This window comes from Callithrix jacchus, chromosome 5, assembly GCF_049354715.1.
Source record: "Callithrix jacchus isolate 240 chromosome 5, calJac240_pri, whole genome shotgun sequence".
NCBI lineage: Eukaryota > Metazoa > Chordata > Mammalia > Primates > Cebidae > Callithrix > Callithrix jacchus.
The window spans coordinates 110948194-110972656 of NC_133506.1; the positions used below are offsets into that span (position 1 = coordinate 110948194).

A 24463-nucleotide genomic window follows, 5' to 3' on the forward strand; every position below is an offset into this window, starting at 1 on the left:
TCACCTGCTTTATCTCTTCATGATCCTTTCTTTCCTGCAATAACTCAAAAGCAGTTTCCAGGTCATCACTGGTATAGCACTGCTGTAACACAAGATGTGTTCCTACTTCAGTGTCCATAAAATAGCCATGGAGGTGGAAGAAGGAATAGTAATTGGAGAATAAAAATAAAACTGCTGAAAGCTGCCATTTATATATTGAGCACTGTTCTAAGTGCTTTATATGTAGCCTCTCATTTACTTCTCCAGGAATCCTTTGGAGCAGGTATTAGCATCCTCACTTACAATGAAGGGAACAAATGCAGAAGAGTTATATGCCTGATAGATCCCACCATCTTTGGGGTGGCCGATGGCATCCTCTCTGGTGGCAGGTAAATGAATGAAAATGATATTTTGGTTCCATGTACTTATGTGAAAATTTAACTTTAAAGATATGAAAATTGAGTGGTTGGGGGGAATGCAGAAGGGGACAGATGGAGATAACTGGCAACAATTTGGTGGGAATGCTAATCTGAATTACTGAAATGTCTGAATGACAAAAATTCTTTTGCTATTCACTAATATATACTTGTGGTTCAGAATATTAATTTATATATACACAGTTAAAATCTTTAAAAACTGTTTTGCACTCAAGTTAACTCTGTGTCCCAAAATTATGTTTGCATAATTAATCTGTTATTATCTGTTAATATTTTGCTAATATTTTTCTTTTTAAATGTTTAAAGAATGTATAATGTAGAGAGGGGGTTTCACTCTGTTACCCAGGCTGGTCTTGAACTCTTGGCCTCAAGTGATCTTCCCACCTTGGCCACCCAAAGCACTGGGATTATAGGACTCAGCCACTGTGCTCAGCTAGAAATATCTTTCTTTATAAAGAAGACAAAGATATAAATTTTAGTTTTTTAACAAAATCAACATAAAATGATTATAAAATCTTAATGCAGTGTTACTGCCAGGCGAGTGAGAGGGTCAAAGGAAAAATAAAATATAAGTAGACCTGAATTGTTTCTTTATACCTAGTTTGTGTAACACTGAATCTTCCTGTCATTAGTCTTCTAGGAATCCAATAACTAAATATCATTATCTGGCCTGCTAGGTTTGGGTACATTTCAGTTACAATGTTAAAAATAATTTTTTGACATGAATGTAAATATTATTTTTTAACCATTTAGTTGTCACTGCCCATTTGAAATAAACATGCTTCAGATTGTATGAGGAAGAAAAATACTCCCCCAGGAAGGCATACTAATACCAAGGAATCTATCACAATACAAATTCTATGAAATTCTTACGAAGTCAGTTCTGCAAATTTCTCTCTTCTTGTCTTCAGAAACTCAAGGCTTTACTTCTGTCTTTACATTTCATATTACCTACTCTTTCGTCTATAAATCTTTCAATGGCCTTTGGCCTTTTAAAGGCAATACTATTTTGATTGGATCTGAGACCTCTGTCCTGTTTTCAGGGTTCTCTAGTAAGAGCCTGTATGGTCTCCTTCAGTGATACTAACTCAGCCCACATTATAATGAATCCATCCTAAGGCAAATTAAGTCTTCTGTTCAATCCTTGGAGCAGGCTGAGTTTAACTGTTCGCCACTATCCTTAAAAGAACCCTTCATATCTTGAGGTATTGAGATTTCTGTTTTGGGTAATCTGATTACTGCACATCTAGATGATCTTGTTCATCTGGTTTACAGCATTGACTCCCATTGGTCAGGACCTGGTGGCATCCTTCCCCCAAACAAACCTTTGTGTTTCCCATTCAATTCAATTCAAGAGGCATTGTGGATGAGCCAACAGGCTTAACTCTTTCCATTAAGTGCAGAAGCACTCAGGGAGCAGTGATGAGGCTTTCCTGCTCTACTGTCCATGCCTGGGCTCCACAGCAGACTGTTACCCAGAGCTAATTAGAAAAGAAAGCATTGCTCTTCCCCACTCAAGGAATTTCTGCCAAAGCATTTATTTCTGCTGATCCATTTATGCAATTCCACTTTCTATGAGAACATTTTGTCACAGATGATTTAGTGCTGCAGCTCCCTGGAGCATCTTTCTGTAGCATGTACTCATTGTTTTTAGGAATCTAGGGTCTCCCAGGCAAAATTTGAGAGGCAACAGAGTTTAATAGCCACAAGACATGTCTCATTATAAGCCCTCAAATTCCAAAGCATTCTTCCAAAGATCATTAAGGAAACAAATCCCAGATTAAACTTCTAAAAACAAAACTTTTACAAACCCTGTGTGACAGGGGAGCTGTGTAGTTTTTCAGGAAAGAAAATGAGATTGGATGGGTAGTGAGTTAAGGGACTAACATCCATTTGTTAAAGTTAGAAAAGAAAGAAAACCAGCATTTTAGAAATTTTCACATTCGGTCATGGAGTCTGTACCCACCATTTTAACACAAGCCAATTTAACAGAAACAAATACTGTATAGTTTCTTCCCCAGCAGACTCTTGGTTCTGCCAACACTCCTGTAATTGTCTACTATATGTAGCTGGAGGTGAAATTGCCTACATTGACTGCTATTTTTTATTTACGTGAACTAGATTGGGTTATGGCAACTCCTTCAGCCTTGTGAAATCTTGGCTTGATATCAGAGCACACTTTGGGAGGTACCTGAGCAAGTCATTTCATGTACGGGACATTCAGCAGTCCTATCCCCCCAATTCTATCCCCTCCCACAACGTCCCTTTCCTCTGCCAGTACTCCCAAAATGAAACACACACACACACACACACACACACACACACACACACACACACACACCCCATATCTAAGCATGATGTAGAATTCTGGTTTCAGGGAAGAAGGGAGCCACAAATACAAGGTCAGGACTCAAGAATGCAAAACTGTAATAATGACTCCTTTGTCTCCCAGGAGTAAAATTAATAAGCTAACCAGAAACTTGGCTAAGTATTTTTAGCTTGATATTACTGCTGCAGGTAATCCTTATAATCAGGTACTATTTGTATCACTGAGACATTAACTTCCCCACCCCCACCCACAAACCCAAATGCATGCATGCCCCTTCACCCACCCACACACACAAACATACTCATAACATCTGGTTCAATATATTTATTTGCAAACCTAGTAAGCTGTATAAAATAGAGGCATTTAAAAGTGATAAACGTTAATGAGTTGGGTTTATTAAAATCTATTTTTCTACTCCTATGAGACCAGGCCTGCTTTTGGACTTTTAAATTCTGAACCTATCAAATCCCTCAAACTATTTCCTTGCCAAAGAATGTTTCCCCCAATCACCAAAATTATGGGTTTTATAAATGAAACCTAAACCCTGTGTTTTTGAATTACTTTCTCTGGATCATTAGAACATCGTGTTTTGAAAAGCTGTTTGATGTTCAAGGGAGAGTGTTTATTTTCAAAATAATAAAAATAAGGAAATCCTGGTTTGCCAGAGGAAATTATTGTCAAGTTTCTAAAAACGTTTCAAATCCAACCTTGAACTCAAGTAGAAATGTTCACATGCCACTGTCCTGCTCAAAAACCTTCAATGGCTCCCTATTGCCCTGGATAAAGTTCAAGCTCTGCAGCCTGGTACTCATGAAGCTGTCAGCCTGACTGGCACCAACCTCTCTGACTCATCTCCCTGACTCCTTCAGATGAATTTTCTGCACCAGTCAAATTGGATCTACACTCTGTTGCCTAAAACACCCTGTGGGCATTCCTGCCTCTATAACTTTGTGGGGCATTAAACTCTCCAATCTGGCTCTCTTACCCCTCCTTCCGGGCCCAACACAAGCTACAACTCTTCCAAGAAGCCTCACCCCAGGCACCTTTGCTTTGAGCAAAGGCTGCTTCCTGTGAGGTCTGGCAGCTTTATTAAAAGCTGCTATGTGCTCCCTTATTTATTGTTAAAATTTTTAATCATTTTCTTGATTAATCTTTCAACCTCCTCTTTTCAACAGATATTAGAGGCCTCTATATACGCATTATATGACACTGGGAGCATGCTAGTTTGTCCCGTCACTCATCACTTTGCCTAAAAGTCTTATCTTTCCTACTAAATCACTGTCTCTTGAGACCAGCAGCCAAATTGTACTCTTGTCTCTCTTCCTCAGGGTGCACAAATCAAAACACCAAAGCACAAAGCAAAAACGGATGCTATTTCTGGGACCATGCACATTGCTCTTCGCCTCCTAAAACCTCCTCTATTGCTTTTTATTTTTTATTTTAGAGACAGGGTCTCACTCGGTCACCCAGGCTGGAGTGCAGTGATGCAATTGAGGGCTCATTGTAGCTTTGAACTCCTGGGCTCAGGTGATCCTCCTGCCTCAGCTTCCTAAGTAGCCAAGACTACAGGCACTATGTGCCACCATATCCAGCTAATATTTTTTAAAAAATATTTTGTAGAGATGGGTCTTGCTATGTTGCCCAGGCTGCTCTCAAACTCCTGGTTCCAAGCAGTCCTCCTGCCTCAGCTTCCCAAAGCTCTCTGTTGTTTTCTAATCACTGTATCATTTATTAGAGAAAAATAACTGGACTGACTCATGGTAAAGGCTGGGCTAGTATGTTCAGGGCACCAAGCTGGATCTTTCTTGCATGGTAGCTTTAGAAAGCTCACATAAACCCAACAAGGATGTCGCTTTGCAGAAGAGACAATCAAGGTTCAGAAAGATTAAGAATTTACTCACAAAAGAACCCCTTGGGGAGAGGATGAATTATTATTCTGGAATGCATGTGTAAAGTCTTGCTTGCAAGCAGGAAGATAAACTGAACCCTTCTCCCTTTCCATTGCCATGACATACCTTTATGGTTTCCTTACTCCCAAGGTCACTATATTGCCTTTAAATATAATTATTAGTGTCTATTGTTAAAAATTCAACGGTAGCAGTAATTGATTGATCTCTTAGCAAATCTGACATGGAAGAAATCTAATCAAGAACCTTTTTGGGCAGGGCACGGTGATTTACACCTGTAATCCCAGCACTTTGGGAGGCCAAGGTGGGTGGAATGTTTGAGCTCAGGAGTTCAAGACTAGCCTGGGCAATATGACAAAACCCTGTCTCTATTAAAAAAAATACAAAAATTAGATAAGTGTGGTAGTGCATGCCTGTAGTCCTACCTACTTTGGAGGCTGTGGTGGAAGGATCTCTTGAGCCTGGGAGGTTGAGGCTGCAGTGTGCCATGATCGTGCCACTGCTCTCTAGCCTGGGCAACAGAGTATGACCCTGTCTCAAAAACAAACAAAAAACTTCTTCAAAATGCATTTTGTTTATTTAATCCCAGGAGCCAGGAAGAATGAGTCAAGTGTATATTTAGCTTCTCAAGGTCACCTAAAACTCAAAGGCTGAGAGAAAGGCAAGCAAGACTCGGCAGAGAAGCAGGGGAGAAATCCAAATTTCTGGACCAGAGCTCTTGATTAGCTAGGAAGGGAAAAGTATCAAGACTCTCTTTGAGCCCCATGCTTTGTCCTCTCATGGGAAATGGGGTTAGATGGTGAAGGTGCCACTCGCAGCAGCTGTTATTGAGTACCTGCTGTGTGTGAGGCACTGTGACAATTACTCTGCATGCATTGGTTCCTATGACCTTCAACAGTCCTATGAGGCAGGTCCAATGATTATTCCAAAGTTCTGGATGAGAAACCGAAAGCTCAGAGCATTTAAATGACTCGCCTGAGATCATGAGCAGCTAATGAGTGACAAAGTCAGGATTCACACTCAGGTTGGTTTGTATATTGGATTCTACGCTCTAAAAAACATTACTACTATATTGCTTATATAGATTGGTGTCTCAAACACAGGACATTCTGACAGACATTGTGCATGGTGAGACAGAGGCACCTAAGTCTGAGGGATATTTAAATACAGAAAAACAGTGGTTTAGTAGCTTCAGGACAAGACATTTGCTGGGGGAGGGCCAAATACTATAATCAATAGTAGCTGTGACCAATATTCTCACCCACTCCCATTACAGAATCAAACACAGGCTCTGTACCTCCCTGTGCTTCTCCAATATATATTTTCTAATTTTTTTCATCTGATTACTTTCTCTACTACCTTCTCTCTTCCCTCCATTTTCACTGCTGAGACATAAAAAATGATTCCTGGGTAAAAGTGATTAGTGCTAGTTGGAAGAGAGGTTTCTGAGAAACCTAATAAATCACTGCTGTCTTCTCCTCCTCTAGCTTTCTACATTAGGATGTTAGCAAGGCTTTTTCTTCCCTCCTCCCCCACCCCCTTTCCTTCTCCTCCACCTAATTCTGCCTTTATATTGCTATTTTTCTAGTCTGGTAGGCACAGTGCTGAACTGGAAAGACTCTGCCAAGACCCTTGGCAGGAACTGGCCTCCAGGAATCCTGCCCACCACAGCAGTGCAGAGAAGACAGGGCCTCTGGGCAGACAGGCAGGAGAGAGGGCCGGGTTTGGGGTCTGGCTAGAATGTTGGACGGAACAGGTTTCCCTGGCATCTGAACTGCCCTCCAGAGCTCAGCTTTCTCATGCCAGGGTCAGGATTACAATTGCTTGCTGGCACTTGTTGTCATTCTCCTGGGAAGGGAAGCGAGAGGGAGGAGGAAAAAAAAAAAAAAAAAGCAAGCCAGCACACCACACAGCGTTGGGCAAGCTCCACAGGGCACAGCCACGTGCCTGGAGCACACGGTCATGCAGGCAGGCAGCCAGGGTTGCCAGGGCTCACACGAGAGCTGGGGGGCTGGGCACCCAGGCAGTGGCTGTTTCCACATTGGCAGAACAGGAGTTGCTAACCCAGAGGCCCTGCTGCTGGGTTAACATCAGGGAAGTGATTCGTCCCAACCCAGAAGGAAGAGAAAGGTCAGGCTGGCTGCACAGAATAAGTGTTGGACATGATGGGAAAGAAAAAAAAAAAAAAGCAAGAAAGCATGTCCTATTTTTGCAGAGGGAAGAGGACTGGATGAATAAATCCCTAAATGGAAAACAGGGGTTGGAAATCCAGTCATTCCTTTCTGTACCCCCATGTCACTGATCCGATAACGGCTGAATGCATCGAGTACTCATGCACTACACACCGGCCATACTTGTCATGCGTGATCTTATTTCACTTTGCCAAAACCCCAAGGGGGAGGAAACATTTATAATTTCCATTCTATTGATGAGTAAACTGAGGCTTAAACAGGTTAAGAAATTGGCACACAAAGTAAACGCAAGCCCCTGAGCCCAGAGCCCACACATGTAGCCACCAAGTTGCCTTGTTTTCCAGACGTACCCAAAAATACCTCTTGCCACAGGCTAGGTAGGGACTACTATCCTGTGAATGTAAGCAAGCCTGTCCTCTACAGGGCTCCGTGGGGAAGACAAACTCTTATGAGACACAGAAAAATGTCTACCTGCCTCCAGAACCACATAGACTCCCTCCCCTTCAGGATCTCCTAGACCCTGATGAATGAACAGCACTTCCAAGATACTTCAGACACCAAGCAAAGCTACAGTCAGTCATGGCATTCCCAACCTGCAGATGTATCAGTCTGCTGGATGGAAAGATGTATGACTGCATGCCCTTAAGGGGAGCTTCATCTCATTATATTGGGAAAAGCAGGAGAACCCTCTGACCTTCCATAAACCCAGAATCATCTGCACAGAACTTCCCTCCATCATTACTCAGATTCCAAGACCAGCATTTTCCTTCCACACCCAAACCTTCTCACAACGAAGGTCAGCAGAAACAGAACACAAACTCCATATTGCAAAGGTATAACGGGTTCTCCTCCACCCTCATTCCTTTTGTGCCACCCACTTATGCCATTCTCTTCCCACACAGGATCACATGGAAAGGTTTTCACTTTACTCTGTAACCAGCCTTCATCATAACCCGGTCTCCGTGCTCAGAACTAGAAAGACAGCCTTCTTAATTCTCAGCAGAATATGGGCTTAACAGTGGCAGGACACCCCCCAGCTATTCAAAGAAAAACAACCAGAGGAAACAATTTCAAATCTGGCTTTACAAGCATGTGATATAAAAATAACTCTGCCTTTGTCTGCTATAGATGACTTTCCCTAAAGGGATGGCTGTCCTTAAAGCAATCGCTCAATTCTCAGGGCAAACAGATTCTTCTTTTTCCAGTACCCAGCACATATTCATACCTCCAGGAGAGCACCCCCACATGCCACCTCTGATAGTATCTAAAATGCAAACATTGAAGCCATCAGAATGACTCCTGCCATCTCTGTTGGCCTAGGAACATTCAGGAGACTGCCCCTTGGATGACTGAGGAGCCCCTGCAGTTAGCTCCGGCATCCCAGAACCACCACTCTTCCCTTCATTAAGATGTCAGCCCAGAAAGCTCAATGATCATACAATAGCCACAACAGGTTTTAATGAATCTCTGGATTGTTTCTTGAAAGAAAACTGTATTTCTTCAGATATTTGATTCATTCTCTGGTCAGATAGAGGAACAGGGATGGGGTGCCCAAGATAAGAAAGGGGGTGGGGCAGGCCTGGTAAATAGCATGAGAATTCATAAGAATAGGCCGGGCACGGTGGTCGCGCCTGTAATCTCAGCACTTTGGGAGGCCGAGGTGGGCAGATCACTTGAGGTCAGGTGTTCAAGACCAGCCTGGTCAACATGGTAAAACCCCATCTGTACTCAAAATACAAAAATCAGCTTGGCGTGGTGGTGCATGCCCGTAATCCCAGCTACTAGGGAGGCTGAGGCAAGAGAATAGCTTGGATCTGGGAGGCAGAAGTTGCAGTTAGCCAAGATTGCACCACTGCACTCCAGCCTGGGCAACAGAGTGAGAGTCCATCTCAAAAAAAAAAAAAAAAAAAAATTCACAAGAATGCTCACCCTGTCATTCCAAGACATCCTTGGAGGAGATCTAAAAATGCATACTTTGTCAGCTCATGGTTTCACTGCCTTTCAACCACAGGTAGCACTAACTCCACAACGGAGCATGGCTCAAAAGACGCATGCTGGGTGAATAGCCAAAAACAACTGTTTGGCAAACTACTCTGCAATGATCTCCTGATTAGCCTGAGGGCTTAATTTTATCAACTAAAGTGTATAATTATGCTCTTATTAATATTCTGTTTCTTCTTGGTAACTCAGTGTCTCCTGACCTTCTTAAAAGTTTTGCCATAAAGCATTGCAGGTCGTTTATCCATTCGTGTGACAGGGTAAGTCCAGATTTTGCTGTCCAAGTAGAAGTTCTATATGGGTGGTTCTCCACCGGGAGTGATTTTATTGTGCCTAGCGGACATTTGGCAGTGATTGAAGACATTTTTACTTGTCACACCTGGGGCAGTGGGGCTCCTACTTTGCATCTAGGAGGTAGGGGCAGGGATGCTGCTAAGCATCCAATAAAGCATAGAACAGTGGCCCACAAGACTTACCCGAACCATTAACAGTGCCAAGGTTGAGAAACACTGATCAAGACTGAAATTATACAATTTCCAGAATGCTCAAGGCTACATCTGTGCTCTTCCCTTCTGAAGACTTATTTTCCTCAAGATTAACTTGGTACTTCTATTCTGGTCACACAGAATACTCAAGAACTTTCTCCTTTTTCAGGTTTGCTTGCAATGTCCATCCATCAAGCCAGCATCCCTTAGAATTTTATTTTGCATTGTAAACTTTATAATCATCAACAATCTGTGAACACCCGAGTGCTAGTTTACCTGAGCTTGGTATTTGAAGACAAGGTTTAACTTTCTTCCTTTTCTGTGAGGACTATCATCGAAGTTTCAATTCCAAGAAGGAAATTATTTTGAAGTGTGTTTTCATTATTTTATAAGACATTCAAATGGAGAGCTTATTTCTGGACCCTCAGTGTTCCCTTTGATCCCAGGGTCTTTCCACCATTACAAAATGATATCCAACCTTATAAAATGATAGCCCCTGAAACTCAGGAGTTCTTTGCTATAGACTGCAACTCTGATTGGGCATCCCAAGCTTCTGAGAGTCATTGATCAGTACTGACTCTAAGAAGCTCTGACAAATGAGTTTTCAAGCTGCTTCAAATTCCCAAACCCCAATTTTTGACTCTCAGTAGGAACCAAGGTGTGGACACCCAATAATGTGCATGTCTCTTGGGAAAAAAATACAGTATCCCTAACATGGTGCACATCCTAAATTTGGTAGGGGACTGAGAAACACTTGTTAATTGATTACAAGTGCTAGGGTCAACATATTCCAATCCAGTAACTACTGGGAAAAAAATCTCCTGACATTTTTCTCCGGAGGAAGGGTTATGTACAGTACCTAGTTACTTTAAGAAGGTATTACAGAAGACAGGGATTGAAATAAGTAATAAAAGTTGACACATATGACAATGATCACAACTGCTTCCACAACAGAACATCCATTGCTAGTCATTTGACCTTTTATACATATCATCTCTAATTTTCACAATAAATCAATCAAATAGAAATTGTATCCTTCTATGAAAAGGGAAACTGATACTCCAAAAATGATGTCGCTTTCTAAGGTAACAAAGCTACAAAGTGGTGATTCTCAGTCTACAAAGCATAATGACTGAGGCACAACTGTGTCTCCCACTGGGCTCTGTTCCCTTCTCTCCTGGCTATTTTCTCACTATGAAGGGTTATTAATTTTGCTGGTTGTTCCTACAAAGAAACTGACGATAGTGCCACCGCACATTCTAAGTCGCAGGGGCTTAGGATCACATGAAGGAGTGTTTTCCCAAGCCCCCACAGCGTCCAGGGGTGGCTGGAGGCTAAGATTTCATTCTTTTTTTTTTTAAATTTTTTATTGCATTTTAGGTTTTGGGGTACATGTGCAGAACATGCAGGACAGTTGCATAGGTACACACATGGCAGTGTGTTTTGCTTCCTTTCTCCCCTTCATTCTATTCCAGACAGTAGCCTTGAGTCATAATTCAAAGTGAATTTTGGAGAAGGGGCCAGCACGCAGAGATTTGAAAGAAAGAACTTTAACTCTAATATGAACATATCAAGGCAGGGGTATTCCCTTCCTCCCTTGCATCATTTCCTTCCATTTAAATCTCACTCTGTGTGCCACAGAAATTTCTATAAGAGTCAAGGACACGGAGTTCAGTAACAGTCTCTAGCACAAGTTTCGCATTGTCCTGCTTTCTGTCTTCCCCCACAGCTAAGGCCCTCAGCTTTGTGACCTTCTGGATGATTTATCTGGCTGAATCTTTGTTCCTGGTTACCTGTGCACATGAAATTGTCTTTCTTCCTGTTCATTTTGTACTACAGGGTGCTAAAGGCATGAATTCAAAGCTGCTTCAATCTGTGTTTATATCTGAGCATTAGTGGGTTTTGAAGTACTGGTCATTTCAGGTGATATTTTTGTGTACTATTTCAAGATCATTTACAGCTGACCTTGCAGCCTTGTGGGCTTTGATACAGGTGGATTGAGTATGATGGACAGATGAAAATGAAAAAATATATATTAAGAACAGTTGGGGTTATGGGAATAGCACTGAGAGAGACAGAGTCTGGTCCTCAAGAAGGCTAAGAAGCACAAATGAGAGCATGCTTTAAGATTCTATTTCTCAGCTAATGATAAAACGAGATGAAAGGATAGGAAAAAAATACCTGCCTCATGCCCCTACTCACATTTTTTTTTTTCCTTCAGGACAGAAAAGAATGAATGTAGGTAAATCAAACCCTATTACGAGTCTATCTATCATCTATGTGTTTAGAAAATGAGGAAAAGAGACAGGAGATGAGATGGAGGCTTAAATTATCCAAATAATTAACTGTAAGTTGTTATTTCTAAAACTGCAGTCCTTGGATCAGCTGCATCAGAATCCTATGGGGAGCTGGTTAAAATGCATATTCCTGGGCCTTCGCTCCAGACTTGCAAAATCAGAATTTCTAGAGGTAGATGCAAAGAGTGTGTATTTACCAGACTCTCCCGATGAGTGATATGGATGCTCATTAAATTGGGAGAGCCTCTGCCAGGAGTGGAGCAGAAGGTTCATCTCTTAGGATCTTTGCTGAAGCCTGGGTGTTAATAAGATGTTTATGCTAACTCTACCTTGCCTGTCCCATTCACCCTCCTCCTCCCTTTCCAAAGGGAGACTCTTCAGAGAGCTTACCTGGTCTGATGGGGCTCTGCATACAGTTCGGAGATGGGATGCCAGGGTGAAGGGGTGCAGAGGCCCGGCTGCTGAGGTCCATGACCGAGGGGGCAGCTGAGGAAACTGGCTGCAGCCCGGGAGGGTGAGGGCTGTGGTCATGCTGAGATGGGCTGGGGGGAATGCCATTTTCTGACAAAAACTCCTCCAGGTCCATGTATTCCAACTGGAAAGTATCTCCGTCATAGGGAAGGGTTTTGTCCCATAAGGTAGGCCCCAGGAATGCTGACTGGGGGACCGTCGGGCTGTTACTCTCATCATCCAGCTTCTTTTCCTTGTCTTTATCTTTACTAAATGCTGCAGAAAAAGGGAAAGTTGAATTAAAAAAAAAAAAAAGGAAAGAAAAACAATACCCCTCTTCTATCACTCTTCCTGGCCTGTTACAAAACTACTCACGAATGGCAGGGTCCTTCTCTGGCTGCTGTCTTTTGTGGATCTAAAGTTAAAAGTTCAGGCAGGACGTGGATCTCTGCCTGTTTTTCAACATCTTCCTATTTACTTTGGAAAGAAAGCACTAGTCCTTCGGACAGGGCTACAGGCTGATCTAGGATAAAAACCAGAGAACAGTCTCAGCACATTATTTGAGAAGAGTCATAACTTAAATCTAAAATAGGAAAATAGCACCTGTGATTATATACAACTGCTGTCATTTTAAAGAAAACAACAGCCAATAACCAGGCTTGAATTATCTTCCAGGACTTCATCGCAGCAGGAATATGAGGTCATTTATATTAGACTTACAAAGCCAGTGTGAGTTAGCGGTCTTAATTTTGGTAAAGCAGGGACCTTCCACCCTTTTTAATATCATGTTTAGAGCACCTACTGGATGCCTGGTTCTTTCTGTATAACATCTCAAAAATCTCACAATAAACTTGCAAAATAGCAGTTGCCTCCATTTACAACAAAGACTTGGGGGCTCTGAGACATGAAGGAACTTGACCAATGCCTCATGTTGGCAGAGAAGAAAAATGAGAACTTTCTGAGCTCACATGTTTGCTTCTAAAGCTACTGGGGCACACTGATTTTTACAAAAGGAGTTTAAAAAAAATACAAAGTATTTTCTCTCTTCTCTTCTCCAAAGATTTGAGTATGACCCAATTTACAAAAAGTATGCATTTTTTAAAAAAACCTTTCAAAAGCACAGCTATTGGAAAAGGTGCGTTATTCTATACACCTATGTTGGAAGTATGCAGCTATTTTCAACCTGGAAATACTGCTCGCCCATTAGGTCTTTAACAAGCATTCTGGATCTTGCCAATTCTAGTATTCAGTTGTGGGTGGAATCTGGGATTAAGGAATTTGCTTCTGAGTTTCATCTTCAGAGAAACACAGCCTCCACTGCCATCCATTCTAACCCTCTACCGTCTCATCTGAAAATCTGACTTAAAACACTCACAGATGCAAAAGCCTGCAGGCAGCCCCTTCCTCCCAAATGCTATTCCTTAAAAGGATAGTTAAGGAGGGGGCCTTGGCTATCATCTGCAGATTGCAAACTCTTGCAGTGCAACAGGTTGTCCCCTCCTAGGAAAGAAGATGCAAGGACTCCCAAGCTATTTGTAGTCAAATAACCTTTCAAGACTTTGCACTCTGAGCCACACGGTTCGCATTTGCTACTGTGATACTGAAGGCATGAAACCGCATCAACCCAAATCCGTGGCATCACTAGCTGGGTTTGGGGCGTCGTCGCACTTACCCTCCTCTACTGCTACCCCCAAGGTTGTCTTGGGAAGGTTTGGGACTTACCAAGAAAGGGCTCAAGCCAGAGGAGGCTCCTGCGCGGTTACACGTGAGCCTGCTCAGCTCTCCCCTCCCACCAGAAAAAGTGCACCGGGAAAGTGTCAGCGCCGTAGGCGTGCACGGCTTCCCGCCGAAAGACCACTCCCCTCATCGGCCCCAGCCCCCATCCCGCTTTCTCAGCTACCCTTTACCGGGAGAAAACGCGTCTTCGCTCACACCTCGTGAGTTCCAAATACTAACCAATAACAGAAGATGTAACATAACCCCAAAACCCGGGCCACGCAGTGGGACCCCCCCTCCCTCCCTCAGGCCAACCCCCGCCCCCTGCCCCGCACAGAACCAGGCCCCGGGGTTTCTCCTTCCCAGCCCGGAAGGCTCTGCCTTCCGCAGGTGGGGTCACTCTGCGTGCAGGTGTGCCTGGTTCTAGGGAATGATCCTGACCTGTCAAGCTATACCTCCCACCTGCGCCGTAGGAGCGGGACCCAGGGAGGCCGGGTGCCCGAGGCGCTTTTAAACGCGGCTCAGGAGGGGTCCCTCCCCTTTCATGGAGGAGGAAGAGGAGGAAGAAGGGTGCTGGGTGAGCTCCTCAATTTCATCAGAGCGGGTCCGGGGCGCCGCGGGACAGGGCGGGGGGACCCCCGGAGCGGGGCCGCGGCAGCGCTCACCGTCTTCGTGGTGAAGGGGGAGCTTCAGCGGGTTCTCCAGCAGAGACCTGAGCACGCCGTAGGGAGGCGGGATAAAGGTGGGATTCAGGGGGAGCGGTCGGGACATTTTCTCCATCGCGATGCACTCAAATTTTTTCCCCCTTAAAAAAAGAAAAAAAAAAAAAAAAGAAACCGCCCCCTAAAATGTAGCTGAGCTTTTTTCCTCCGTCCTTTGCCAAAAGTACTCGCTCTCAAGGCGTTGGAAACAAGGGAAGAAAAAAAAATTACTTATACCTTTATAAATACATCTGCATAAAAATATATATTAAAAAAAAAAACTTTCGGGTTTCCAGTGCAGACGGTCTCAGGAGAGCGCGCCAAGTGCCCGCGGGCTCCCCGGCGACGCGCAGGATGCTCTCACCTGCCTCGAACCCCTCGTCTTGCAAAATGTTCAAAATTGAAAAAAAAAAGAAGAAAAACAACGACGACTGTAGAAGGGCAGAAGGTACCGCGCCGACCCCAGCCCCTAGTGCCAGCACCGGAGGCGGCGCGCCGTCCCACCCCACCCCCCCTCCCCACGCCGGCCGCCGCTGGTCCCCAGCGCTCCGCGGCACCGCAGCGCCGGGCTCAGCGCATCCGGCGGCCCATGTGCCGCGGCCCTGACAAGAGTGACGTCAGGGCCCGCACCTCGCGCCCATAGGCGTGCGGGGGCGGGGCCAGGCGCGGCCCCGCCCGCCCGGCCCGTCCGCCCAGCCGCCGCCTGTTTAGCGTTGCCGCACGCGCCGATTTTCCCGGACCTTGCAGCACTGGCGGGTTGCAGAGGAGCAGGTGCCAGATTCCCTGGGACATCAACTTGGGCTCAGATTTTTTTTTTTTTTTGGTCTGGGTAGGAAGAGGAATGAGAAATTTATATCAATAGTTTTCAAACTGGGAATAACCTGAGGAGTTTAAAAAAAAAATCCCGATGCCCAGGCCACATCCCAGATCAATTACATCAGAACCTCTGGGGTGATATCCAAGGGTCCATAATTTTTAAAGCTCCCCAGGTGGTTCCAAGAATAGCCAAGTTTGATGACTGGTTAGATCGGATTGAAGGTAACGACTCTTCTAAATATTTCTCCTGGCCCCAGCCAAGCCTAGCGTCTTCTTTCTTGCCCAGTTTCCACCACTATCAAAAAATACTTCCTATAAGTCCGAATGGGATGCAAAAAGCAGAGTGGAGCGGCGAGCAGAGGACTGAGCTACTGGGCACTGTTTCCCACGCTGCCAAGAGTTGTTAACCGTTAACGGTGGCGGGGGTGGGGGGGAGTAAACACTTGCCTGAAACCGAAGGAGACTGGAAAGAGACACACACACACACACTGAATGGGGTTTTAGGAATATTTACTCTGGATGAGAACAGGTGACTGTGCTTAGGTCAAGTTATTAGGTCTGCACGGTGATTAAAATCATTTTGTAAAGTATCCCCTAAGGCGGTTTCGACGTTCCTTGCTGTCACAGCAGCTGCGGCGTCTCTGTCTGCCAGTTTGACCTCGCGGCGCCCCTGGTCCCCGAGAGCTGCGTGTGACCTCCTGTGTGGGGTGGAGTTCCCTTCCCGCGTGGGGTGGTGGGGCGCTAGTACGCAGCCGCGGCGCCCCCTGGAGAGCTCCCCGCGGACCCTGGCAGATTCTTCCCCTCCCTCCCGACATCTCCTTACTAACACTAGCGTAGTTCGATCTGGGGAAGGGGTTGCAAGAATGAATGGGCACAAATATTTCAGTGAGGCTTAACGGCCTTTGTGACTCCAGGCTCAGTCCCTAGGGAGGGATATGTAGGAGTCTTGATTGGGTTTACCTTCCCAGAAGGGGAATGTGAGAGAGGGGGCGCAGGGGTGGGGGGTTCAGGGTACGCTGGCAGGGTGATTCCAGCCAGCGCCTTTCTGCCCTGAGCTGCAGGTTCCTCATAAAAGGACACGTAGTAGTCGGGTGACCTCTACATCCTCACTCTAAAATTATGGCAAAAGGGTAAGGTGATGTTCTAAGGGAGATGGTGTTGCAGTGTTTCAGGTTTCAGACAAATTCCAGAAACAGCAAACTTTTATTAATGCCACATGCATTTATTGAGTACCACTGTATGTATGCTAGCGACTATGCGGGGGGCCAGGGAAAAAAGATGAATAAGACATAATTTTAACCTTCAAGAACTCATCGTTTAGGGTTTGACATATAAACAAACAATATAAGATAATGTTAACAAAAATGGATAGATGGAGGTGACATGGACACTTAGGAGAGGGAGTCTAGAGAAGGTGTCTGAGCTGGGCATGGAGCTAATAGTCTTTCATGAATTGTCAATATCCATCAATTCTATTACATTGTTTATCATAAAAAAGGGACCCCATCTCCCTATCTTTTTGGAGACAGAGGCTATTTCCCTGTGTTGAGTTCCTCACATCCCTGTAAACCCATAAACTGGGAGGACTGAGAGCCTCCTCTCAGCCTGGTTAGAAATCTATTAGATTGCAGATTCCAGGTACATAAAAGATGCATTACCTAAGCTTTTTATAACAGTCCACTGACATTACTCAGCACACCCAAAGTGCTCCACCTGCTCATGATTCTCTACTTGTCCTCACTTCCCCATGTTTCTGGAATGAAACTCTCATCATGTCAGGTAATCTAGTTTTCCAGAATAATCTTCTCCTTACCACCTGGCAGAGCTGAATATTGTGGCTTGGAAATTGCATTTCTTGTTGCAAGTGGATAACTGGTATCCTGGTTGATCAAGCAGTTTATTGGGAATTTGGTTCATTTAATTCCCCTGAGCCTGATCAACATGTCATGGACCAGATTGAGGACCAGCCCCTTAGACCATGGTGACCTCCCTCCTTTCTCTCCATCCTTCTGTAACTTCAAAGGTATTTCTTAGAGTCTTAAAAATTATAATTATAAGCATTGGCTAATCTTCAATCTAGCTCCATTCCTTAACAAAATAAATGAAGTTGGTACATCTTTTCTTTTCTACTCTGGCCATTTGTAAGTGTAATTCTATTTTTTAACAAACCATGAATTTCTCTCTTTTTCTCTTTTCTCTCTCTTCCCCAGAAGCAGTTGTGGATGGCTACTCAAGAGAGAGGAGAGGGATAGAAGAAACCAAACGTTATATTGGTTGGGTAATAAGACCTCTGAATTCCACAGGTTAATTCTTAAATGGCTATATCCCTAAAGACCACTAACCCCAACCTGCACATATTCCTAGAGATAACTGCCACTCACAAATGCTTAGCACTTGTCCACTTACAGAGCACCTTCCATGAGTGTCATATCATTTTGTTCTGACAATTCCATGAGGAAAGCAATGATTTTTGATTAAGAGATCACTCCAAAACTTAGTGACTTAAAACAACAACTTCTCATCATTCTGTGATCTGGGTTAGGCTCAGCTGGGACACTGGGATGACTGGTCTTCTCTTTCTCTCCATGTAGTGTCAAGGCCTCTGTCTTCACGTTGCTTCCTTACACCATAGATTCGTTTTGCTTGTTCTACAAATTCATACAAGTGAAATCATACTGTATGTACTCTCTTGTGTACAGTTTCTTTCACTCTGCACAATATTTTTGACATTCACCAATGTTGCATGTAGTTCACTTCTTTGTATTAGTGAACAGTATTCCACTATATGAATATACAGTTTATCTGTTGCATTGGTGGACATTTGGGTTATTTCCAGTTTTTAGGCATGAATAAAATGTTTATGAGCATTCTTGTCTGAGTGCTTTTGTGAACACATGCTTTCATTTCTCTTGGATAAACAAATAGGAGTAGGACAGCTGGACCATAGAACAGATGTGTGTTTAACTTTAGAAGAAGCTCTTCCACAGTCTTCTGAAGCAGGTACATTGTCCTGCATTTCCAGCAGCAGTATATGAGAGTTATGGTTCTTCTGGCTCCTCACCAATATTTGGTGGCATCAGATTCTCTTAAAACTTGTAGCCATTTTAATGGATGGATAGTCAGTTCTCAGTGGACCTTTCGTCTGAATTTTCCTGATGACAAATGATGTCATGTACTTCTTCATATGTCTTAATAACTTATACATCTTCCTGTTCAAGTCTCTTACCCATTTTTGAATTTGGTTATCTTCTGATTACTGAATTTTAATAGTTCTTTTACATACTCTGGATATAGTCTCTTTGTCAGATGTTTGTGTGTTGTGAATATTGTCTTCCGATCTGTGGCTTGCTGACTAGTTTTTTAAATAACGTCTTTTCATGAGCAGTTTTTAATTTTGACAAAGTTCAGTTTATCACTTTGTTTTTCATGATTGTTGCTTGCTGTGAACCAGAAAACCTTTGACTACTCCTGAGTCCTGGAGATATTCTCCTGTGCTTTCCTGTACAACTTTTATAGTTTAAGCTTTTTCATTTAGGCCTATGACCCATTTCAAATTGATTTTTGTGTATACTGTGAGTAAGGACTGAGGTTAGTTTTACTCATGGGGATATCCAATTGTTTTTGACTTTCAATTCCCCCTTGAATTGTTTCGATGCATTTGCTGAAAATAATTTGACTGTGTATTTGCAGGTGACCCAAACTTTTGACCCCAAGGAAAAATGGGTGTTTTATCACTAAGGACCGAATAATGCTATTTCTATGTTTGTTTGTTTGTTTGTTTTTGAGGTGGAGTCTCACTCTGTCATCTAGGCTGGAGTGCAATGGCGCAATAGCGGCTTATGGCAACCTCCGCCTCCTGGTTTCAAGCAATTCTCCTTCCTCAGCCTCCTGAATAGCTGGGATTACAGGCGCGCGCCACCACACCTGGCTAATTTTTGTATTTTTAGTAGATATGGGGTTTCACCATGTTGGTTGGACTGGTCTTAAACTCCTGACCTTGTGATCCATCCACCTCGGCCTCCCAAAGTGCTGCGATTGTAGGCGTGAGCCACTGCACCTGGCCCTATTTCTGTTATTTCTAAGTTTCCTGGGATCTGGTTCATATCTAGCAACAGAAAAACTTTCATCAAAGTTTATGGCTAAAATGAATGCCTCACTTTCAGTGGCTCATTCGGTTTGTTGACAAGACTTCTACAAAGTTGCCCACATCAAGTTAGATAAGAGCCAAAAGCAGAGGCATTATCCAATTTGCTTGTTTGTGTATGAGCAAATCATTAAGCTTATTGGATGCTTTTGGTTACAACTAGCAATGCCTCAGTGCTGTTGTCTTAACCTGCATGTGCTTAAACAGTAAGTAAAAACCAAGTCTTTGTTAGAGGAATTTGAACAAACAAATACTAGATAAAGAACATTTGACAAGCCACTGAAAACCCTTCAGTTGGCCCTTCAAGGAGAAAGGGACAGCAGAGGCTCTGGAGGTTTAAAACTGTCCTAAAAATAGGAATGACCATAGAAGAAACGTTCCTCAGAATCGGCTTCTTAAAAGATGCCAGCACAGCTCTACTCTGAAGTTCTGGAAATTAGCCTTTTGCCCAGCCAGCGGTTGCCACCTGTCCTGTCATTTCAGAAGTTTTGATAGTGAGTGTGGGTGGGGAGTCCTTTTTGCAGCCCGGTGGGGGCAGATGTGAGGCAGCCATTTTGGCACCAGCCTTGCAGCTCTGCAGAGAGAACTTGGCAGTGTAAACAGTGTTTATGTTTCAGATTTCCAATGGGTGTGAAACCTTGTGGGGCACACAATGGCTGCCACTGTACCCTACTCGGTGTTGGGAGGCTGGGGTGGATGGAGACAGCACTGTGGTTGGTTACAAAGGGATTTATACTCCACTGAGCCAAACCTCTAGATGAACCTGTTTATCTCGTTGTCAGAAAGAGCACTTTATTCAGGGAGTTAATTCAGAAGTGAAAGGCATCACGTGGGAGTTAGGCTTGATATGCCTAAGCCAGGCTTGTTCCTTCCCTCCTTCCTGAAACCTCTAAGTCAGCTAAATCACCAAAAAGGAAAATTATATCTAATTAGCTTAACTGCTGGGGACCCTCAAATCTCTTCACTTGATGTAGGATCATGCAAACCAAAACAATAAAACATTTGTTGGGAATGCAAAGCTCTCCTCCGAGGGTGACTCATGTAAAGGAACATGAGGCCTTCCCTATCCTTTTATTACCTATCCTTTCCTCTCAGAGGATGGCAGGGTTTCTACACATGTGATAGGAAGGAGGATGAAGGAAAATGGTATAAAAGAGAAAGAAAAGAATATGTGCGATCAAGGAAAAGAAAAAAATCAATGCAGTGTGTTGCACAGAATGAACACAGGATTTGGGGCCAGATATATGTTGACACCTTGCCACTATTACTACTTCTACAAAAAATGCCAACAACAGCATGAAGAAGGCATATTTATTGTGTACTTAACTGTGTTCTAGAGCAACTCTAAACCTGTTTAATATGTTATCTCATGGGTATGTTCTATTATTCCCATTTTTCAGATGAGGACAGAGAGGCCCAGAGAAATTAGCAACTTGTCATGACCCTATGGCTAATACATGGAAAAGCTGAGTTGAAAGCAGGTCTGCTTGACTCCAATGCTTGCACTCTTAACCTTGCTCTAGTAAATGAATGACATTCATTCAATAAACTTACTCTGTTTCTAAGTGGTTCAAATTCTGCCTCTGTCCTGTGACCTTGGATAACCTCTCTGATCTCAAGTTTCTTTCTTTTTTTTTGCAAAAGCCACTTTTTAATTGGATGATGTCTTTGGAGAATCAAGAGTCACATGTGGGCCAGAGCAGCTAGCAGAAGCTCAGTACTCAGGGTGAGGCCTCCTCAGGGGAAACAACGGGCTGGGTGGGAGGTCAGTGATAGCTGAAGAATCCCTGAGGATGGTTGTATTTAAACGGCTTCATCCTGCTGGGAGCCCCTGAAGAGCTGCAGACACATCTTCTCCTGGGGAAATTCCTTGGGCCCCTCCACACTGTTGTCATGGCTCTCGGTCTCCAGGTAAACATCCAGCAGCACACACAGCTGCTGCAGCTGGTTGGTCAACAGCTGGTGGCTGGGCCAAGGGCCACACAGCTCCTTGTAGCACACACTGACTTCACTCTCCATGGCCTGAATGTTGTCATCATTGCTGCTGGTTTTCTCCCCTTTCCAGTTCAAACAGCTGAAAAATAGGTGGGATGGAGGAGTAGCCAGGGTTCAATACCACACCAGCCTGCAGTTTGGCTGTGCCGCTTTCGATGAGTAGTGTCCCCAGCCAGCCCCACATCCACAGTGTCTTTGGTGAAATGCAGCTCCGTGTAATCCTCATGGGCAACTGTCACCCACTTCACCAGGTGAGAGACAACCTTGGCAGGGAAGAGGTACTGGCAATCACTGGTAACTGGCACAATGCCACGTTCTAGGCATGCAAACTGTTTGTGGAGGGCCAGGTGGGACTGCACCCTGGTCTTCAGAAGTTTCATTGTGGTCTCCATGTGGCTGGTGCTCAGCGAGTGGTCAGCAATCACTGTTTGCTGGGGCTGCTCTTTGGGGAAGTGGAGACCACCTAGCTTCTGTACCCACAAATAGGGGTGACCTAACTCGAGTACGTAGTCACTCAAAGTCAGGATGCCAACTTTATCAAACTGATACTGATTGGCTGGATTCGGAGTTTTCTTTCCATGATCCCCAAGATACAAGCAACTCAGGACTGAGTCAGGAGACAGCAAGTCACCTGCACTGATGGGGGTGATCAGCTCCGTGGCAGTTGTCACTTTGGCTTTTACTGTCATGATGTTGAGGTTCATGAGGTAGAAGAAAGTCAGGTGAAGCACACTGTCATCTTTGCACTTTAGGTCAAGCATGACGGACAGTGGGTGTCTCTTCAGTATCTCCTTGAGTTTGTCATCCAACTAAACCCCCAGTATGGGTCTCCAACGTTTTGTGGTCTACTCCTCCTCAGCATCTGAGTCACTCTCGTCATCTTGGGAGTCCTCTGGAGGCTTGAACAGAGTCTTGGCTTCATCCACTCTGCCTTCAATTGCCACAGATAACGTCTTATCACAGGCCTGCCCATATGCAGTGGCCTGAACAAAGAGGACATATAGGGGAGGCGGCAGGTGCCTGGCTGTCTCATACTGCTTGTGAGCCTGGTCAAATGGCATAAATAGGTACTCCTGCACCAGAAGGGAAGCCTGCATGATGCTGTGGAGGCGAGGCTGGAGGCTGCTCAGGTATTCCTTCTTCACCTCAATTTCTTTGAGGATCTTCTCCTTGTTTGATAGGCATTCACAGTACTTCTCTGCCAGCCTTTTATGCTGCTCTAGCTCCCAGTCCAGGCGTGCCAGTATTTGCTGGTGAGGGTCTCCCATGGTGACTTCAGCCTTGCTGATATCTGGTGGAGACTCCTTATAAAACTCCTCTAAACTGACCAGATCAATTTCTTCATGCTTTGACTTAAACTCCAAACATTTGGTGATCTCCTGAAGGTCCATCACCTCATACAACAGGTTCTGGAGCTGCAGGTGATAGGCATCTACTTTCTGCTTAGCCTCATGGGTCTGATCTCTTCCTTTCTTCAACCTGATGTGGGCTAATCAGTTAAGCTTTTTCAAAGTCATGAAATGCACACAGCTCTGGATCCTCCGTTCTTCTATTTCAATTGCCACATCCTTGCCACCCCTGCTCTTCAGGTCTTGGATCTCAGCCATCAGCCTCTGTAGCTCCTGGCAGGTGTCCTTGTATAACTCATAGTCTCTGCCAGGGTCCCACAGATCCACCTCGGCTTCCTCACTGTAGTATTTACCTTCCTGCTCGGTGTCAGATCGATTCTGCTTTCCTTCAGCTGGGGCTCCATCGCTTCGGATCACTTTGGGCTTCCATTTTTTGCTTGATTCTGATGACATGGTTGTTCCTTGATGTGAAGAGGAAACAGCAGAGACCTCACAGCTCCGCGAACCTGGGACTGGGACTGATCTCAAATTTCTTTATGTGACATACCAACTAATGCCTGCGCTTCCCAGCTTGCAGAGTTGCAACGAGGATTGCATGAGATAACCCATGTGGAGGTGCTTGGTACATTGTGAAGAGCTAAACAAATGTGAGGGCTTGCTATTTGGGGCCTTTTTGCATTTTCTGGTTTCTCTGCTCCCTTGCAGAGATGCTCACACTTATGAATCTGCAAAACTGTTGATGTAGTCCATGATATTAGAAGCTACTTTTCATCCAGACACACATCCTTTTTTCTTCTCATCCCTTTCTCCCTCTCACCAGGGGAAGCTACATTCTATTGCTCCCAGTCTCCAAAAGAAACACCAGTTTGAAGTTCAATAAAAAAAATCAAATACAGCAGATTCCAAATAGCCACTCAGCCAGAGTCAGGAAAGAATAGCTATTTCCTACATCTTCCTAAGGGGTGAAGAGTAGAAGTCTGTGGATTAACTAACACTTTAAAATTATTTCTTGTCTAGTAAATGCAGCTGAAGGTAGAGACAGTTGAGCTGTAGAGGCAGAAAATCACCAAGACTCAGAATCTAGTCTTTAATTTGCTCAGGATCCAGTGTCAGTTAGGCTGAGTAAAATGGACTGACATCAACCACATTCTAAAATATAATTTGAAAATAAAAATTAAAAATTATATATAATTTCTAAGCTGCACTTCAGGTTCTTTTATGTGCATGGAAAATATAAGACCAGGTATCATCTGGTGATCAGAGTTTATTAAGCTAAACAGGTGGACATCAAGACCACAGAACTGTGCTGAGGGTATGCATGCTCTCGTGGACCAAGTATTTTCATGACTAATGCATCCTGAAAACCTGGGGAGAACTGGAATAATGGCCTAGCAGCATGTAGGGCATCATCAATACCAACTCCCCTCCCTTTATTGTGTCTTAGTCCCAAAACAAAGGTTCTCTTTCATAGATGTTGTCACCATCTTCTTTGAAGTTTCTGCACTGAGTAGTCTCACCAGAGCCATCTCATAAGTGATTGGCTAACCTTATGCCTACATAATTGTATAGAGTGTCTTCGTTGGACATTGGTAATTGGTCCAATTATAGAGCCCAAGGCAGCTCGTTTAACTCAGACACTGGCACGCATGTGCAACCAGATTATCCTGG

General features: G+C 44.1%; 1 protein-coding gene, 1 long non-coding RNA gene and 1 pseudogene across 12 annotated transcripts in view; 1 reads left to right on the forward strand and 2 right to left on the reverse strand.

Annotated features, from left to right (window-relative positions):
• HLF (HLF transcription factor, PAR bZIP family member) overlaps positions 1–15104 on the reverse strand; it is a 59502-nt gene extending 44398 nt beyond the window's left edge. For 6 of the 10 annotated variants that reach the window (XM_002748405.5, XM_008997338.5, XM_054256251.2 and 3 more), the window contains exons 1-2: positions 14456–15104; positions 12015–12350 (exon numbers count right to left, since the gene is read on the reverse strand). In XM_002748405.5, the coding sequence (XP_002748451.1) occupies positions 12015–12350; positions 14456–14570 (451 nt within the window). In that variant the 5' untranslated portion in view covers positions 14571–15104. Of the gene's footprint in view, positions 1–12014; positions 12351–12449; positions 12598–13746; positions 13891–14455 lie in introns of those variants that run through there. The other 4 variants (XM_078374136.1, XM_078374137.1, XM_078374138.1 and 1 more) reach the window with 4 other exon arrangements.
• Positions 15105–15211: 107 nt separating this feature from the next.
• LOC144582668 (uncharacterized) lies at positions 15212–20969 on the forward strand. 2 transcript variants are annotated; one of them, XR_013535862.1, is made up of 3 exons: positions 15212–15262; positions 17518–17610; positions 20852–20969. It is a non-coding gene; the product is annotated as an uncharacterized LOC144582668 (long non-coding RNA). The 2 variants fall into 2 exon arrangements; XR_013535861.1 differs by lacking the exon at positions 15212–15262 and adding an exon at positions 15391–15529.
• Positions 20970–21202: 233 nt separating this feature from the next.
• On the reverse strand, positions 21203–23308 carry LOC100401373 (THO complex subunit 5 pseudogene; annotated as a pseudogene).
• Between the last annotated feature and the right edge of the window lie 1155 nt (positions 23309–24463).